Here is a 20218-nt window from a genome sequence, read left to right on the forward strand (position 1 = left end):
CAATAACAAAAAAAAGAACTGGAAAGAATGATAGAATTTGCCAACCCGCTGTGTGTTCGTGTGTTTATGAGTGTGTGCGTTCAGTAAAAGAGCATCCTCCCCTCCATCCACTCTCCCTGGGAGGGGTTAATCCATCAATCCATCAACGCATCCAGCAGGGAGACTCTTGATGGATGCCCAAACGCAGCAGAGCTTAACCCTCGTCTCTGACTGACTGACTGCATCATCCTCTGTGAACACACAACAGATGTACCACTCTCATCACCTTTCAGCACTGGGGAGCGTCCCAGTCGATACGGAGGAGGGAGTCACGGGGTGAATGAGGGGAAGGGAGGGGGGAGAGAAGAGAGAGGGTGGAGGGGCGGCGTGGTGGCGTGGACGAGCATCGCAAGCCTTCGTCAGACGGACTGGAAGCTCTACGGAGCAACAGATAGCAGAGCGGGAGACAGAAGAAGAAGAAGAAGAAAGAGAGAAGTGGAGAGAAACGAAGGAATCTGCTCTTCTCTGTCCATCCCGACCTCACGCTGCTCTCCTCCCCCCTTTTCCTCTCAGCCAGCAGCATCGGGCATCCCCCAACTTTGAGGCTTTCCCCTCTTTCCTCCCCCTCCTGCCTTCTTGCGCACACTGCGTTTGCCTCGTTCTGGCAAAGAAGACAAACTGCGGAGAGATGAGGGGAGCGCTCCCCTTGTCAGTCATCTCCTCCCTCCGCCGCCACCGGGGACACGCAGGTTTGACATCTTCGTGTGCGTGGGTGCGTGCGGCGCGCAGATGGAGCTGTGCGCTCCGAGTGTGAGCGAGAGCGCCGCAGACCGAGTGGTAGCGCGCCTCCTGGACACCTGCTGCTGCTGCTGCTGCTGCTGCTGCAGAGGATCGCTGGTGTTAAAGACCCTGACCTTCGCCAACATGTAACGTGTTTAGATCTTCAAAAGGATTTACAAGGGGCCAGTAGGTGTTGTCCCCTCAATTCCTGCACCTTTTTCTTCTCCGGAGTGAATCCAGGATGTGTCCTGCTTGGTTTCTTCTTCTTCTCTTGCTCACATCCCTCCTCAGAGCGCAGGTGACTCCAGACTTCCGGTCAGGGGTCATGGGGGAGACGACCAACAGCACTGACATTTTGACAAACAGTACAAGAACTTCAGAAATCTCCGGCTCCTCCGGCCCCACGGAGTCTTCTGGATTTACAGGAACCCCCTCTGAAGCTCCCACGGTGCAGGAGGACGATTGGTCACCAGCAGAGACCTTCTTGTACACAGGAGACCCTTCTACTCTGGAAGTGGGCCGCTGTTCAAGGGCGTACAGCTCTCCTGGGCAGACAGGGCCACTGCCCATCAGCTTCAGCGCCCCCCTCCGGCCGGCTCTGGACGCTCTGGCCAACACTGCCAACTTCCTCAACATGATCTTCCAGGCCAGCGACCTGCGGGAGAGTACGGTGGAGGAGGACATGGAGTGGTACCACGCCATGGTCCGAGCCCTTCTGGAGGCCGACGTGCTCATCCAGCGAGCCCTGTTCACCTTCGACGCCGACCCCACTGCCCTGGTGCCACAGCTGGTGCTCCGCGCTAGCCGCAAACCAGCGGCCAAGGTGCAGACCATCATCCTGCAGGACCTGTCCAAGGCCTGGGAGAGCCTGCACCCACCTGCCCCGGCTCCAGACGATAGCTGGTTCAGAAGGTTTAAATTCCCAGAGTCCAACCAGCCGACGGCAGCCCTGTCCAAGCGAGTGCTCCTCAATGACCTCAGTACCTTGGACACGCCCAAGTGGGGGCAGGGCGACAGCTACGTGACCAATCGCAGCGGGGTAAGCTGGGCTAGCTCCCCCTTTCTGGACTGTAGAGATGGACGCTTCGTCCCGGGGTGGATGCTCACACTGTCCACTTCCTTCTACGGCCTCAAACCGGACCTGACGCCAGAGTTCAGGTTAGGGCCAGCACACACACACACACACACACACACACACGTGTTTCTATCTTTGTGGGGACCTCAAACTGACATAATGCATTCACCAGCCTCTTATCCTAGCCCTAACCATCAAACTAACCCTCACCCTAACCCAAACTTATCTTTCACCCTAAAACCAAGAACCAACAACAGGTTTTAACACTCACATATAAAGTAACACTAGAAACATTAACATTAATGCAGGGACACAAACATGCACCAACAGGAGGTCCAGGAGGTCATTGGTTCACAGCATAAGTCACCTGTGAATCCTCAAAGTGTATTTATGTGTGTTAAAACAGCAGAACCAGTGATGATGCACGATGTAAAATGTTAGAAACCAATCATAAAATGTTATTTGAATATGCACATAACCTGCACAACGAACATCAAATAATAAGAATAAATACTGAATATTCTGCAGGCAGAGGCAGCAGACTCTGGATAGGCAGTTTCTAAACAGCTTTTTATTTCACAAAACCAAACAAGCTCTCGTCCCACTTAAGGACCCGACCTTTCTGTTAGAGAACCATCGCTTGCCCTTCACGGAAAGTACAGAGTATATTGATTGTGCTGCCAGTAAAACGTGTCCAAAAGCAGGAGAACGTCTCAGAAAATACACCTTTTTTTTTTCTATGTTAGTGAAAAGGACAGAAGCTTTGAAACCGACAGCAGCGGCATTTGTATTTCACCCGCCTTTTCTTAGCCTCTCTGATCTTTAATCCAACGCCCTGGAGAAACATTTGGGAAGAAGAAGAAGAAGTGTGTTTGAATCAGGAAAACTAAAAAACTGACATTTGAAAAGGGAGTCAGGCAAAAAAAGGAGACGAGAAGGGATTATTCTGATGAGGTTGATGATATTTCTTTATGCTGACTTTCACCTTTACCCCCCCCCCCCCCCCCCTCCATGTCTATGTGTTCTGTATTAGAGGAGTGATCCGTGTGGACGTCAACATTCAGGACATTGACTTGGACCAGTGTGCAACAGGCGACGGCTGGTTCGCTGACAGTCACCAGTGCAACCGCACCTCCATGGAGGTAAACACAACGAAAACTACAGCTGGAGAATCTGAAGGCCTGTTTATTTAAACGGCCAAATTACAGACCAACCGGTGATGACATTTTTTAGCCAGGATGCAAAAACCTTCAAGGCCTACTTCCTGCTGAGGGTGTGGCTAGGATCTGGGGAGGGGCTTGTTTTCCCTAATTGCTGACACCTTTGACTGCCCACCTATATATACTGGGGCAGTATTTATAGGTGGGCATAAACCAGAACCAACTATTGACAAGTCGTCATTAACAAGTTTTTTTATAACCACAACAATATTGAAAGTTTACAGGTATATGCACCGATCAGCCACAACATTATGACCACTGACAGGAGAAGTCAATAACATTTAAACCATCTTGTGACAGTTCAGTGTTCTGCTGGGAAACTTCTGGACCTGGCATTCATTGGTGTGGATGTTACTTAGACATGTAGCACCCACCTAGACCAGACCAGGCACCCCCACCCCATAGCAATGACACTCCTTGATGGCAGCAGCCATCCCCAGCAGGATGCAGCCTGACACAGACACACACACAAAAACACTTTAGGAACAACTAAAAAAAAAAAAACATGAAGAACAGCACAAGGTGTTGACCTGGCCTCCAAATTCACTAGATCCCAAACTGATCAAGTATCTGTGGGATGATCCACAGAGGCCCCTCCCCTCAAAGGCCCCCCACTAACAACAGGACACCCTCAGAAGGCCCATGTCCATTCTCTGATGAGTCACCACAAGGGAGACCTGCACAATATTAGGTCATAATGTTATGGCTGATCGGTATAATGATAATTTAAATGAAGAGTTAAATGAGAAGTAAATTAACTCTAGTGAACTGAAACTCCCTCCAGCCAGTGATTTTAAATTCAAGAATGCATTCAACATCCTGTATCGTGGTTAGGACTGTTTTGATTATTATAAAAACTTATACCCATGGCTTAATCGACATATATTAAAGAGTTTCCATCGTGTCTTTACTGCAAAACAGCGACAGGTCTACTCATGTGTCATTTATGTTTAATATGTTGAAGACGTTTTGCAGCAGTCTGAGTTAAGATTAATTAACCTTAACGATCGCCTGTGGTGTTTGCTTTGTGTTAATTAACAAACACAAATCGATTCAGTTCACTTCCTGTGTGACGTTTTACAGCGTAGCCAGACAAGAAAAACCAGCAGACAGCAGCTCTGACTTCAGCTGCAGTCATCGCGTTGGCAAAACACAAGTACAAGTTCGAGAATGACCTTTCAACCTTGACTTCTAAACGCAAAGTCCAACACAAAGTTCTTAAAGTTGTCAGAAATTAATTGAAATTTGAATCCAATCAAACGTGCGTCTCATCTGAGCGGCTGCTTCCAAGCCCAGCAGGCGCCCAGAACGCTTCCTCTTCCTGTAAGTACAAACTAAACAGTAGAGAAGTCGTTAAAATGGTCTAATTTGTGGTTCTGGTTTTCAGTTACATCACAGAAATATACTCTAAACTGTTTGCGACCTCTCAGGTTTAAGCTCTTTCTGTCTGTCCCGGCTTCAGTTTCCCTTTTCCCCGCCGCTCTGTCCAGACCCAATCCTCCACCTCTCATCTCGGCCGTCTATTTAAAGATGGCTGTGCTGGGTGGCGGGCTGTGGGATGATCTGATGGATTATGGCGATAATCCAGCCCGCTGACATACTTCCCCTTTATGCACCACACTCACAGAGATCTGGAACACAAGAGAAGAGCACTCCTAAAAAAAATAAAAACATCCCCAAATCCACACGGTACTCCACTTTGTCCTGTCCTGCCTTACCTGGCTTAGAGGATTCAAACCCCTGTGGCAGAGCAGAGGGGACGTACTGGGTCACCAGTGTCTTCTGTCCCATCTCATTTCTTGACAGGGGGTTGTCCTGTATGTTCTCATCATGTCTCATCTGATATTGAGTGGACGTAGGTATTGTTGTCCTGTCCAAGTCACTGTCCTGTCACTCCTCATTATCATGACTCACCTTGATTCACTTGCTCTCTTGTAGGTCTTATTCTTGGATGTCGGGTCTCTTCTCACCTGGTCTCATCTCACCTGGTCTCATCTCACCTGGTCTCATCTCACCTGGTCTCCTCTCACCTGGTCTCATCTCAGCTCCTCTCTCTTCGACTGATCTCATGTAGTCTATCTTCTGTCTGCCTCATCTTTTCACGTCGTGCTCAGTCTTTCCTCTTCCTGCTTCAGCTGATCTAACCTATCTTGTCTCACCTTGTCTCATCTCATCACGTCCCACCTCATCTAATCTGTTTTTATCTCATCTCATCTCATCTCATCTCATCTCATCTCATCCCGTCTGATCTCATCTCATCTCGTCTCATCTCCTTTTATTCTTCTGATTTCACCTTGTCTTGTCTCGTCTCATCCCACCTCATCTTGTCTTGTCTCGTTTTGTCTCATTTTGTCTTACCTCATCTCATCAGATTTTATCTCATCTCATCTCATCTCATCTCATCTCATCTCATCTCGTCCCACCTCATGTTGTCTCATGTCATCTCATTTCAGCCCACCTCATCTTCTTTCATCTCATCTCATTTCATTTCATTTCATTTCATTTCATCTTGTCTTGTCTGATCTCATCAGATATCATCTTTTCTCATCTCAACTGATTTCATCTTGTCTTGTCTCGTCTCGTCTCATCTTGTCTCATCTTGCCTCATTTCAGCCGACTTCATCTTCTTTCGTCTCTTCTCATCTCATTTCTGATCTGATCTGATTTCACCTTGTCTTGTCTCATCTCATCCCACCTCATCTTGTCTTGTCTCATTTTGTCCTACCTCATCTCATCAGATTTTATCTCATCTCATCTCATCTCGTCTCGTCTCGTTCATCTAATATTTTTTTGCCAGATAGTACCACTATTCGTACACAGTTCATCAAATTGTAGCCACACCTGGTTCTTATCTAGTATGAGGTAATTCTGTCCGTCCATGTTGTCCTTGTATAGCTGACGTTGACTATTGGGAGGCGCAAACAAATAACACACAAATAATTAGGCAACTAGGACTCAGAATGGACTGAACTTGTATTCACCTGCCAACTTGTGGTTCAGTGTCTTGTCCAAGGACTCACATGCACGGGGGGAGTGTGCGGTAGAAGTGTCAACCCTCAGTCGACAACCTGCTCTACTGTCTGAGACGCAAAAATAAAATGCATTAGTTTAAAAACAGTCAAAGGTAAGACGTTCAAACTGCTCGACAGATTATTGGGTTGCACGACAATCCGATCCAACAGTGTAACGCCGTCTGAAAACGTCTCCCCAGGGTTTCACGCCCACCTTCCAGCCCTGCTGTTCACGGTGTCTATTAATACTTTGGATCTATTGTCCTATAATGTACGATAATAGCTGCAGTGTAAGGCTTCGACTGCAAACACTGACACAAACAAGAGGCTTTGAGGAGGCCGCCAGGCTGCAAAGCTGACTCACGACCTCAACTTAAACATGGCAGATGAGTGAAGCTACTGGTTTACTACGACTCTCTGCAGGACTGAGTTACGAGCATGGAGAGAATTAAGACGACCGCTGTGTATAATCCATATCGCATTAATGTTCTGCCCGTGCCATTAGGTCTTTGAGCATCCGATAAGGGGGTTGTGGGTTTGTATATATGAGGCCGGTGTGTTGGTGCGTGTGTTGGGGAACAGGATTTCTCTAGAAAAGGATAATTCTCTCAGTGGAGGCATTATGCATCCATTTAGCTTTTAACTTAGATTAACACACAAGCCGTGCAACAGTGTGTGAGTGTGTGTCTCTCTGTCTCGACCGGCTAAATTGAAGCTAGCATCAGAGGGAAGTAGAGTGAAAACAAGTAATGTGACCCTGTTTTTAACCTTTATTCATTCAGCGGCTGCAAGCATCAACAGTGATTCAACGCTGCTTTAGTTTCAGTTCACTAGAGTTAGTTTACTTCTCATTTTACTCTTTCTTTGTTTAAATTATCATTATACCGATCAGCCATAACATTATGACCACCTTCCTAATATTGTGCAGGTCTCCCTTGTGGGGACTCATCAGAGAATGGACATGGGCCTTCTGAGGGTGTCCTGTTGTTAGTGGGGGGTCTCTGAGGGGAGGGGCCTCTGTGGATCATCCCACAGATACTTGATCAGTTTGGGATCTAGTGAATTTGGAGGCCAGGTCAACACCTTCTGCTGTTCTTCATGTTTTTTTTTAGTTGTTCCTAAAGTGTTTTTGTGTGCGTGTCTGTGTCAGGCTGCATCCTGCTGGGGATGGCTGCTGCCATCAAGGAGTGTCATTGTTATGGGGTGGGGGTGCCTGGTCTGGTCTAGGTGGGTGCTACATGTCTAAGTAACATCCACACCAATGAATGCCAGGTCCAGAAGTTTCCCAGCAGAACACTGAACTGTCACAAGATGGTTTAAATGTTATTAATGTCTCCTGTCAGTGGTCATAATGTTGTGGCTGATCGGTGCATATACCTGTAAACTTTCAATATTGTTGTGGTTATTAAAAAAATTGTAATACTCTATAAAAGAACAAATACTGTAACATGACATCCCAATGTTGTAATGTAATATAACTTCAAATGAATAAAGCATCAGCAAGTTATTAATTAACGATTAATTAAAACATTTATTACAGCTTAGACACCCTTTTTTAATGACAACTTGTCAGAAGTTGGTACTGGTTTATGCCCACCTATAAATGCTGCCCCAGTATATATAGGTGGGCAGTCACAGGTGTCAGCAATTAGGGAAAACAAGTCCCTCCCCAGATCCTAGCCACACCCTCAACAGGAAGTAGGCCTTGAGGCCCACAGGGTGTCGCATCCCCCTCACCAAGGGCGAGGTACCACCTCGGACCCTGGAACAAACAAAAAAGAAATAAAAGATCATTGAAGCAGCATCAGTGAAGGATGGACACGTAGTTTATGTGCAACATGTTAAAGCTGCTATAAATTATCTAGAGAGAAACAAACAAACAAATAAAATGTAGAAAAGAAAACTGAACCTTTTCCGTGTCTTTCAGTGCGTGCCGATTCCAGGCCGTGGCTTTCGACTGGGTCAGTACTGCTGCCGCTGTAAAGAGGGATATTATAACCCTGAGATATCTCCTGAGGACGAGGGTAAGTCAGCCAACACCTGTCAGCAGCAGCTTCAGTACTTACAAATTAGAACTCTTTGCTCCCACCAAGATTTATTTCTAAAGGAAATGTCAGGATATCATATTCTGTATTTTTTATAGTTAAGTCCTTCCTGAGTAGCCAACATCTGACATATCTCATTCATCTGTGCCGTGAACCTGAAACATTGCAGCAGGGAGCCCAGGTGTTGTACCTGTTCTGCCTCCAGCTACCATTAGTCACAAGAGCGTAAAAACATTTATTAATCTACGGCTGAAAACAGACGTCTGTTTGAGTAGCTTTTGCCAAAAAACTAGCCAATCAGAGCCTCTTAGGTATTTAAAGATGGATTAATTGTATTAAATAGGCCTGGTAGCTTTGATTTGGCTGTGGAGAAGGGAAGCTAAACATTTAACGCAGCAGAAAGCTTTACCCTCTTTCAGCTTTTTGTTTTTACAGGTTCTTCTTTGTTAATCTTAAAGCTTCAATTTAAAGAAATTAATGTGGTACTTGTAATATACAACTGCTGTAAACAAGTTCAGCTCCATGGCGCTCAGATGACGTCGCTGGTAAAGCCCCACCCAAACGATCTGATTGGCCAGGCAGATCTTTGCAGGAGCATAATCGGTTCCTAACGGAGAGACTCCAGACTCCACAAATAAATGTCCATCTTCTGTTGACAGCAAATGAAGACAAGCTAAACTTTGCAGCTCTTGTCAGCTTAGATTATTAATATCTCACTCTGACGTTAATACCACAGCTAGCAACAATGCTGTCGTTCTTGTTTTCCAGTATTAGTACACTACTGTAAGTGCAGAAGGTTGTGGGGGTCACTTGAGCGTTGCCTTCACGTGGCTTTGCGTAGGTTGCCTCCATGCATGTGTCTGTGTTTGAAGCAGATGGAGGCCCAGTGAACGGGAGCGATGGCGGCGCTACGTGTTACCCCAACATGCCCATCTGTCTCCCATGCTGGCCGGGCTGTAAGAGCTGTCAAGATGGCGCTCCCTGCATGGTGCAGGAGGACTGGCTGCTCAGGACCGCCGTGCTGGCCCTCCAGGGGATCTTCATGCTCCTCATCTTTGTCAGCATGCTGGCGGCCTACCGACACCGCCGGAATCGGGTGAGTCAGTCCTTGGCTCGTTGGTGGCGACTGTATGGCTGGAGTTTAGGTGGTGGAAGGAGAGTGAAGTAACTCAAAGCTCTCAGTGTTCAAAATGATGAATCTGTTTAGCAGGAACGCCAATTATGGTAGGGACCATAGCATAGACTGTATATAAATATGGACAATGCGTCCCCACTTCCTTGCACGCTATTTACCTGGGGATACGGGCGGCACCATCTAAGGAGATTGTAGAAACTACTAGAACCGGGTTAAGAACTGTCCAAGGCATTATTAAAAACTGGAAGGATAGTGGAGAAGCATCGTCTTCTAGGAAGAAAGTAAACGTTTGGTGAAATCAAATGGAAGAAAACCAACAGTAGAACTCAGGGTTATGTTTAATAGTGAAAGTAAGAACATTTCCACACATACAATGTGAAGGGAACTCAAGGGATTGGGACTGAACAGCTGTGTAGCCTTAAGAAAACCACTAATCAGTGAGGCTAACTGGAAAAAAAGGCTTCAGTTTGCTAGGGAGCATAAAGATTGGACTCTGGAGCAATGGAAGAAGGTCATGTGGTCTGATGAGTCCAGATTTACCCTGTTCCAGAGTGATGGGGGCATCAGGGTAAGAAGAGAGGCAGATGAAGTGATGCACCCATCATGCCTAGTGTCTACTGTACAAGCCTGTGGGGGCAGTGCTATGATCTGGGGTTGCTGCAGTTGCTCAGGTCTAGGTTCAGCAACATTATGTGTCCAAAGAATGAGGTCAGCTGACTACCTGAATATACTGAATGACCAGGTTATTCCATCAATGGATCATATTCCAAGATGACAATGCCAGGATTCATGGGGCTCAGATTGTGAAAGAGTGGTTCAGGGAGCATGAGACATCATGTTCACACATGGATTGGCCACCACAGAGTCCAGACCTGAACCCCATTGAGAATCTTTGGGATGTGCTGGAGAAGGCTTTGTGCAGTGGTCAGACTCTCCCATCATCAATACAAGCAGGAGTGTGAAATGAAGCCAGAGACTTTCATTGCATGGTCTAAACTGCTGTTTCCACTGTGCATATGACAATAAACATCTTGAATCTTGATTTATTTTTTTATTTTTTTTGTCCATGTCCCACCCCTCCCTCAGAGGATCCGGGCGTCCGGCCTCCTGCTCCTGGAGACGATCCTGTTCGGCTCCCTGCTCCTCTACTTCCCGGTGAGTTTCTGACTGAGCCAGCCGGCGGCCGAGAGTGTCACAGATTAGAGCTCTTTACAGATCACAGCACAGCGCAGCGCCTCGGATTATATCATAATGGACCATTTGTGGGGAGGGGGGGTAAACAGGGTGAGGGCGTGTGTGTGTGTGTGTGTGTGATGGGTACGTCCCTCTGTTCCGGTCGTAGATTATCAATCAATCTTTAGATTCATTTTACCAATTAAAGAGACGTTAACTAAGTCGACCGTGACTTTTTCTATCCACGTGAAAGCATCGGTCGATGTGAACTCGTCCCGTCAGAGTGATTCAGTCCTGTCCCGTACGTACACGTCAGTGATCATTGATCTAGTTTAATGTGTGTGTGTGCAAACATGTTAACGAGCAGCTCTGCTCCTCAGCTCAGCTCCACATACTGGGACATACTGGAATAACTGGAGAGGAATTATTACAGGACAGGACAGGACAGGACCTGGACAGGACCAGGATAGGATAGGATAGGATAGGATAGGACGAGACGGGATGGGACGGGACGGGATAGGATAGGATAGGATACGATAGGATACGATAGGACGAGACGGGACGAGACGGGACGGGATAGGAAAGGATAGGATAGGACAGGACAGGACACGACAGGCTAGGATAGGACAGGATAGGATAGGATAGGACAGGACAGGATGGCACAGGACAGGACAGGACAGGACAGAATAGAATAGAATAGAATAGAATAGAATGTGAAATAAAGTGAGGAACTACAATGTGTTGACATCTCTGATACTATAACACTAAAGTCTCATCATAACCTACAACAATACATTTATTATTTAAATTTATTTGTTGATGTTTTGCATTGATCAGCTGTTGATTACATTGATCCTCTGACTATTAGTGTAACTGCACCCAGCACTAAAACAATGATAGAAATAAAGAACAGGAAACTATTACAATTAGATTTATTAGTTGAATATAAGTATATATAAGTTACGAGTGCTAGTGGGGTCATTATTGGACAGGAAGCTCACTCAACTGGAAAAAAGACGTCTCGGCCAGGAGACGTCTTCCTCATCACAGCCACAGAGTCCGTCGTTAGGGGCAACGATCTAATAGAACTGAAGAAGCTACTTGGATGAAATGTCTACAAGAAACCCTACAAGTCAAGTTGTCCTGGTTTCTCTTGGATATATCATGACCTGGATGACTGAACGTCCACAGACACAAAGAAATAGGTCTGCAGGACGCATGCATGAAAGCTGTAAAAAAGGACAAGGTGTGCTGGAAATGAGCAATAAAATCGTTTGGGGACGATGTCGTAAGAGTTTCGTCTGGTTAAATTCAAAGGTGAACTTCAGCCCACGTCACCCGACTGTAGTTCTGAAAGTCCGCGATGAAAGGTCAGAGGTCGCTGTCTCATCTCACTGGGGTGTCATGGGTGTGGTTTCTATTTCATCTACAAACAGATCTGCTGGAGGACCGACACGACAACCAAGACCAGTTCTGTGCTTTGTTTCTTATCAGGGAGATCTTTGACTCTATTGGTCGATAGAATCAAAGAGAGCAAAGGACGATCTTTGTTCTCTCCTAAATTCACCTTAACCCGAAAATGCAATAGTCTCTGATTTGCACTTTACAGGTTTAACTTAAAATTGAGGAAAATAAGAAGTAAATCTGTGCACGGGACAAACAAGGACGAACAAAATTCATTTAACATGAGTTTTGTTTCTTGAGTCATGGTAATTTATCGACCTCTGGGTGTTTACTGCACGCCCTCCCTGCTTCTATATGTATTCACTCAGCAGTTTATCCTCTGCGAGTGGCACAGCCATGTAAACTTGCATTCACATTTTTAGGCTTTAGCTGATGCTCTTATCCAGAGTGACACCGACTGCCGCAGCAGAATGGGCTTTAATTCCTGGATTACAGTCCTGCACTTTGCTGCTACGCACCGAGCGGAGGTTCAACCTGTTGGTGAAAGTGAAACAATCACTGCGTCTGTGCAGCAGTATGATGATAAAATAGTGGTGATGGCTGTAGTAGCAGTATGTAGTGGTGATAGTAGTAATAACACAGTGGCAGCAGGAGTAACTGTTCTACTGGGAGTCTTAACATCACTAGTAGAAGCTGAATTATTAATACAACCTGCGTAATTATGTATTAACAGTCATTAAATGCATCAAGTTGAATCTGGTGTTACTCCCCACATTTTTAACTCTGCTGTCTGCAGCTGTACAACCAGAAGATGTGACAACGTGCAGCTGAGCTTGTGTACCTATGTGTAAATGTGGCTCTACAGAGGTGTCATTGTAGAGCCACACTTGACTCACCAACAGATGCTCTCACCGTAGTTTTACTCTCAGTTGACGCCCCCCCCTCCCTCCGTCTCCGCAGGTCTTTATCTTGTACTTCAGGCCGAGCACCTTCAGGTGTATTCTGCTGCGCTGGGTCCGAATGCTCGGTTTCTCCATCGTCTACGGCACCGTCACTCTGAAGATGTACAGGTCGGTTGACGCTGATTGCAGCTGATTCAACACACTGTGACGTGTTCATATCTCCTTTCTGAAGCTGCCGTTTCACACTTGATTCTACAAACCTTTGTTTTACCTTGATTGACCGTATTACTGTGGTTAGTGGCATAAAAATTTGAATTAATTAAACATTTTATTGGGCTTTAATGGCCTTATCAAGTCAGCATGGTGCATTCAGATGCAGTAAACTCGAAGGTGGGTTGGAAACATCTTGTTTCATGTATTTATAGCCTGTAACTAACTTTTTAGAGCTAAATTTGTGTAAACAGACATTAGTTTCGGTTAATGAGCTCGTAGACACAGACATCCACATACATCAGACAGAAGAAAAACATTATTCTTTGCAAAACTAAGAAATGAAATTCATAAACAAATGGAATTAAAACAGCTCTGAACACTCGGGGGTTTCCTGCTGGTACCAACAGATGCATGAAATTAACTCACATAACTCACATCTCCCTAGGTTACAGGTAATAACATAGATTACCACCTTATGCCACCGTGGTTACATACTCTCAACACTGATCGACTCGTGCCTCCACACAGGGTGCTGAAGGTGTTCCTGTCGCGCACGGCCCAGAGAGTGCCCTACATGTCCAGCCTCCACTTGCTGAGGATTCTGGGAGTGATGCTGATGACCGTCAGTTGGTTCCTGTGTGCCTGGACGGTGGGCGTCCTGCAGAACCGCGACAGGAACATCCCGGTGTTTGTCACGACCACCACGTCAGACGGACAGGACTTCAACCTGTGCTACCTGGACCGCTGGGACTACATGATGGCAGTGGGTGAGTGGCAGCGGACAAAGAGTCGCTCTGAAAATACAGTTATGAATAAAATGTGTTCAATATTCACAATGCTGACGTGAGAATTTAAAATAGTTAGGGAAATGGAGAAGTGGTAAAATCTGCTGAAAACTACGTGGAAAGCAAGCAGAATATAAAGTAGGGTCGTATTACATTTTACGCAACAGGGGGCAGTGCAGAACAAACATGTAGCATCACAAATTTAAAAAGTTTTCCTTCCAGGTTCATTTAAAACAGAATAATTTTCAATTATTCACTATTAAATACTTTGATCTGTTGACGTTCCTAGCTAAAGCAAATGTTATTTTGAATAAACAGCATTCTCAACATGGAAAAACTTTAAGTAAATGTTCCAGGTTATTACGAACAGTCCAACTTTTGAACTTCTTATTTCCCACATTTGCTAAATTCATACTCAGTAATGCTTAAAGTAGAAGGCAACATCGCTGCAGCAAAGTCCAATGGGACAAGAGGCACAAGGATGAAACAAGAGCAACAACCTTGTCAGCAGCAACTCCTAACTATTGTGGCTGTCATTATTTAACCCTGGATGTGTCTTTATTCATGTCTGAACTTGTGAGTGATCACTCCATCCTTTCTTTCTTTTCAGCTGAGCTTCTGTTCCTGTGCTGGGGGAGCTCCCTGTGGACCGCCGTCAGGCCGGTCCCCTCGGCCTTCCACGAACCTCGATACATGGGCATCGCCATCCACAACGAGCTTCTTCTCTCCTCCATGTTCCACCTGCTCCGGTAAAACTGCAAAGCAAGCTCAGCGTGTCTGAACCTTTAAAATGAAGGACAGCTCATCACGTTTGTCTGGGTTTTTACACAGCACGCACTCTGACACGGGATGATTCTGATTTGTTTTGTTTGTTTGTTTTTTTGCCTCCGTCAGTTTCACCTTTCCATCTCTTCACCCTGACTGGATGCTGCTGATCTCCTTCGCACACACCCACGTCACCATCACCATGACACTCGCCCTGCTCTTCATCCCTAAGGTACTGAACTTATTTATGTCATGGTGTCAAAGTAAACTAATGTTGCTCTAGAATAATAATTAAATCTAGAAGAGACGATATATGTACTTTATATTTAAATAGGGGCGGCACAGTGGAGTCTGCATGTTCTCCCTGTGTCTGCGTGGGTTCTCTCCAGGTTCTCCAGCTTCCTCCCACCGTCCAAAGACATGCTGGTTAGGTTCATTGGTGATTCTAAATTGGCCGTAGGTGTGAGTGTCTCTCTGTGTTAGCCCTGTGATAGACTGGAGACCTGTCCAGGGTGGACCCCCCCTCTAGACCAATGACAGCTGGGATAGACTGGAGACCTGTCCAGGGTGGACCCCCCCTCTAGACCAATGACAGCTGGGATAGACTGGAGACCTGTCCAGGGTGGACCCCACCTCTAGACCAATGACAGCTGGGATAGACTGGAGACCTGTCCAGGGTGGACCCCCCCCTCTAGACCAATGACAGCTGGGATAGACTGGAGACCTGTCCAGGGTGGACCCCCCCTCTAGACCAATGACAGCTGGGATAGACTGGAGACCTGTCCAGGGTGGACCCCCCCTCTAGACCAATGACAGCTGGGATAGGCTCCAGCAGACCTTCACAGAAGATGAATGAATGAGAATAAAAGTGCAAATAATCATACAGCAACCATTTCTTTGTTCCCGTAGTCTGGAATAAAAGAAATGGATGCTTTATTTTTACATCTTCAAGGTTTATATCAATGAAGGTGCCGTAGAAGAAAAATTCTGATAAATTCTAATTATCTATGCTAGCAACACAATTTCAGCAATTCCCGCTTTGCACATGGAGGTTTTTAAATACGGTGGCCCTAAAGGTAAAAACACAACAACATTTCAGAAAACAGGACGTAGCTGCCCCGTCTCCTCAGTCCTAACTCCTTCAACCGAGCTTTCAGGGTTCAGAGGGACATGCTAATGTCATGATGGGTTGAAAGCATATCAAGAAAGACATTATATGTATGTTCTCTTTCAAATTATTCCTTTATTAATGTCATCTCGTCCTCCGTTCTTTCCAACGTGGTTTAAAACTCGTGCACGGACAGAGTGGCGTAGAAACAGGAAATGGCGTTACACTGTCGGGTTCTGTCCAGTCAGAAACAAGAAGTGTTGTCCCTACCATATCTGTAATCTGAAATGTCGTTGTGTTTTCTGTAATGTCGCTGTGTTTTGACCTTCAGGGCCACCGTATTTTAAGCCTTCTTTAGCCTTTATCCTCCATATGTTATCACAAAAGGCAGCTAATGTTTGACATGACGTGCTAATCTAACGTTAGCATGCTGTACATGAATCTTGCAGTGACAATCCATCAAACATCATTGGAAAAGGTGCCGGACCAACACAAAATAAACACTGTGCACGGCTTGTTTCAATTTGTCAAATGTACGTAAGTACAAATTGCTCTTACACGTATTTGTTTGCGTGTTCCACAGTTCCTCTACGTGTCCAAGCCCGTGAGAGAGGAGATAGCAGCCGAAGTGTATGAAGACGAAGTGGACCTGCGACGCTCCGGCTCGTACCTCAACAGCAGTTTTCACTCTGCTTGGAGTGAGCACAGTGTGGACCCGGATGACTTTCGGGTAAACTCCTTTGTCCCCTCAGAGCGATGCTATCACTTTGCACTGGGACATAATTTACAAAATGTGGAAGAGATTCCAAAGGTCACATTTAATCATGGAAAATAAATGTCCCTTAATTTCGGTTCTGATTAGAGTCACTTAAACAGATCTTAAATGTGTTATAATTTAAATCATAAATTAACAGTAAATCAGCAGCAGAATGAACCTATGTTGTGTGACCTTTCTCCACCCTTTTATCCTTTTCTTGTCCCAAACTGTTCTACTGACATGAATGTCTTTTACCTCTCCTCTGACGTGTTACTTTTCCTGTCCTCAAACCCATCATCGACTCCCTCCCTTCTTCACATACCACATCAGGATGAACTGAAGAAGTTATATGCCCAGTTAGAAGTCCACAAGACAAAGAAGATGACTGCAAACAACCCTCATCTGTCAAAGAAGCGCAGTTCCCGATGTGCACTGGGGAGATCCATTATTAGACGCATCGCAGAGATCCCTGAATCCATGAGCCGGCAGTGCAGCCGCGAGGACCGAGACGGGTCTTTCCGCAGCAGAAGTGGGATTCATTCTGACTCGTTTAGGAGGACCCCCGATTCTGTCAGTATCAGCTACAAAAGTTCAATGAAATCACCATCACCGTCGCCATCTATACGCAAGTCCCAAAGTGACCATCACTATGTCAGGGAAAGAGACTCTTCTTTGCGTGACTCCACGTTAAAGGCCAATTCCGTGAAGAGATGCTCCCAGCGATCTGAGACGGACTCCTTGGATATTCCTCCGGGAGTCTGTAAATCAGCTAGTGCCCAGAATCTGACAATTGACACCAACCTCCTGCATCCGGATCACACCAGGCTTCATAAATCTTGGAGCTTAACCTCCACTACCACCCATTCCATGGAGAACATACCCAAGGTTAACCGATCGAGCACGGTGCGATCTAGACAGAGCCTGTCCATAGGCGACCAAACCAGAAGTGCCCTCCAGTCAGAGTCATTTGACAAGGCAGAGGTTTGTCCTTGGGAGGTGGAACAAGAACAATCAGCTGACAAGAACCAGAAGCATGTCACGTATGCGGACTCTGACGATGAAGAAATAAAAAGGCCATCATCTCCACTTGCTCTTGTCTGCCCCTGGGACCATGTACCAGTAGAAAAGACTCCTTCTGTGGACAAAGATCTACAAAGTGAAAATGCGTCCCCTAAACCGCTGGCTGTTGTGTCCGCAAGTGCACCAGTCTCTCCGAATCCAAATGTCGCAAAGGATCAGCGCGTCTTCTCTTTCCGTGGCTCCACCAATAAATGGCTCTCTGTGAAATCGTTCATGGGATCCATTGATGCAGGCAGCAGGTCCAGTAAGGACGGAAACTTCAATAGAGAGGACTCTGTTTCACAAAAAAGCCAGGAGAGCGCTTCCACAACACCAAGGTCGGCAACATCTAGTAGACATCCAAGCATGGAAAAAAGGGCTCTGCAGAAAAGGAGTTTGTCAACAGCCGACGGTAAGCCGTCCCTTGTGAAGCAGAACGCAATCAGAATGTCTTCTGCGGATTCGTCCGACAGAAGCCCACGAAGGCTTGTGATTGTGAAATCTGCCGTCTACCCTTGGGATGTGGACGACATGCAGAAAGATGGAACCTATGAAAATGTGTTTTTATCGAGGCAGAACAGCAAACGTAGCAGTATAAGTTCTTGGGAGACCGCCAGCAGCTCCAGAACTCCTTCAACTCACAGAAGAGGTAGCAATCGAATTACACCAGTCCGCAATGTTTCTCACGCAGATATGTGTCCGTGGGAGGGACTCGGTGCTTTCCAGCAAGGAGAGGGACCAAAGAAGCAGCAGAGTATTAAAGGAGATGTCTGCCCGTGGGAGTCGCAGGTAACCGAACGACCCAACGTCTGTCCTTGGGAATCTCAAGAGCAAGACAATGTGAGGAGACAAGGAAGTGGTCGTCGTGAATCGAAGGATATTCCTGTTATTTCTCGTAATACTCTTTCCAAAGATTTACAGACACAACCGTCTTTGAAACAAGTCGCAGATGTATGTCCCTGGGAGACAACAGAAGATCCCCAGACTTCAGTAAAACATGATAGTGAATATGTTAATGTTTGTCCTTGGGATGTTCAAGAAAAGACTGAAGTTGTGTATGAAAATCTAAATACTTTGGAGAACATGGGAACGCTCAAGGTGCCCCTTCAACAAGAAGTCATGAAAACCGCCATCTATCCTGGTGCATCAAAAGACAGTTTAAGCAATGAGCAACAGTACCATGTCCAGTCACCTGCTCTGACTTGGGGTAAACAAGCGACCAGGACGGCGGAAAGTTGTCCCTGGGAGGAGGGGAGCACCAAGCCAACAAACACAGACTCAGCTTTGCAAATTACAGTGAAGGTAGAGGTTTGTCCCTGGGAAAGTAAAGAGAAATCAGAAGACTCGCCTTCAAGAGCTGCTTCGGTTCAGGATGAAGGAAAAGAGGGTCCAAGAGTAAACGTATGCCCCTGGGAAAGTGAGATCCCAGAAAAAAATGCAGCTACCGCAATGGTGTCTCCAGAACATAAAAAATCAGCAGATGTTTGTCCATGGGAAACTGAGGAACCTGAATCTGGAAAGCCAGAGCTGCCCAAAGCATCAGAGAGTCTTGTAAGCCAAGACACAGCTCAGACAAATGTTTGTCCATGGGAGACAGGGGAGGCAGCTGCAGCCACTACTGAAGTGTCAAAAGCAGCAGAGAAGCTACAAAGACAGGGCAGTTCCCGGGAAAATATTTGTCCATGGGAAGCAGACAGTGTGAAAGTTCTGAAAAAGCAAGACAGCACTAGGGCAGATGTTTGTCCATGGGACACAGAGGACCCAAAAACTCTTAGAAAGCAAGACAGTGTTCAGGCAGATGTTTGTCCATGGGACACAGAGGACCCAAAAACTCTTAGAAAGCAAGACAGTGTTCAGGCAGATGTTTGTCCATGGGACACAGAGGGACCAAAAATTCTTAAAAAGCAAGACAGCACTAGGGCAGATGTTTGTCCATGGGACACAGAGGAACCAAATACTCTTAGAAAGCAAGACAGTGTTCAGGCAGATGTTTGTCCATGGGACACAGAGGACCCAAAAACTCTTAGAAAGCAAGACAGTGTTCAGGCAGATGTTTGTCCATGGGACACAGAGGAACCAAAAACTCTTCAAAAGCAAGACAGTGTTCGAGCAGATGTTTGTCCATGGGACACAGAGGACCCAAATACTCTCAACGAGCAAGAGAGCGCCCAGGCAGACGGAGAGAGAATTGACATGCCCAATAGTGACAACGATGAATTCATAGACGACCAGAGGCCAGTTAGTGTAGGAGACGTTCCCCTAGACATGACCACAGAGCAGACAGACGAGTCTAAAGAAAGCTTAGCCCTGGGCCGACGTGATGCCTTGTGTCCTTGGGATATGGTCAGGAGCAGATCTGGCTCATTCACAGACAATGCCTCGGACGTCTTTACGTGGGAGCCTGAAAATATTCCAGAGGAAGACGAAGAGGACGATGCGGAGTGCGCCGCTGAGGCTTTTGTATTCCCACCTGACTTGTGACTTAAACCTAGCATCAGTGGGAATGTGAAAACTCTATGAAGCCATTCGGGCAGTACCCCGGTCAAGGGGTTTTTAAAATGTCTCAGCTACGTGTGGAGGACAAGCTCTCCAGCTATAGAACAGCTTCATGATGGACATAACTGAGGGCTGTCATTTCAAGTTTGCCTATCAAGCGTCCAACTAAGACGCCAGCAGTAGAGACTTCATGAGCTGGAAGCTGTGCACACCTGTGTGAAAGTAAGCTTATGTTTGTTTTTGTTTTTTACTGAAGTACATAAAGTAAAGCAGACTCATTGTTATGTCCCTCATTGGTCCAACAATGAAAT

General features: G+C 46.2%; 1 protein-coding gene across 1 annotated transcript; it reads left to right on the top strand.

Moving 5' to 3' along the window:
* Window positions 1–1000: 1000 nt before the first annotated feature.
* gpr179 (G protein-coupled receptor 179) lies at window positions 1001–20017 on the top strand (the record flags this gene model as incomplete). The annotated part of the gene is made up of 11 exons (XM_084558291.1): window positions 1001–1917; window positions 2868–2976; window positions 7993–8089; window positions 8986–9206; window positions 10332–10400; window positions 12783–12892; window positions 13466–13704; window positions 14333–14471; window positions 14617–14719; window positions 16179–16325; window positions 16683–20017. 11 exons carry the CDS (start codon window positions 1001–1003, stop codon window positions 19890–19892), a joined length of 5361 nt encoding a protein of 1786 aa, XP_084414417.1. The 3' UTR covers window positions 19893–20017.
* Window positions 20018–20218: the final 201 nt, after the last annotated feature.

The sequence above is a fragment of the Chelon labrosus genome (genome assembly GCF_963514085.1).
Source record: "Chelon labrosus genome assembly, chromosome: 2".
Lineage (NCBI taxonomy): Eukaryota > Metazoa > Chordata > Actinopteri > Mugiliformes > Mugilidae > Chelon > Chelon labrosus.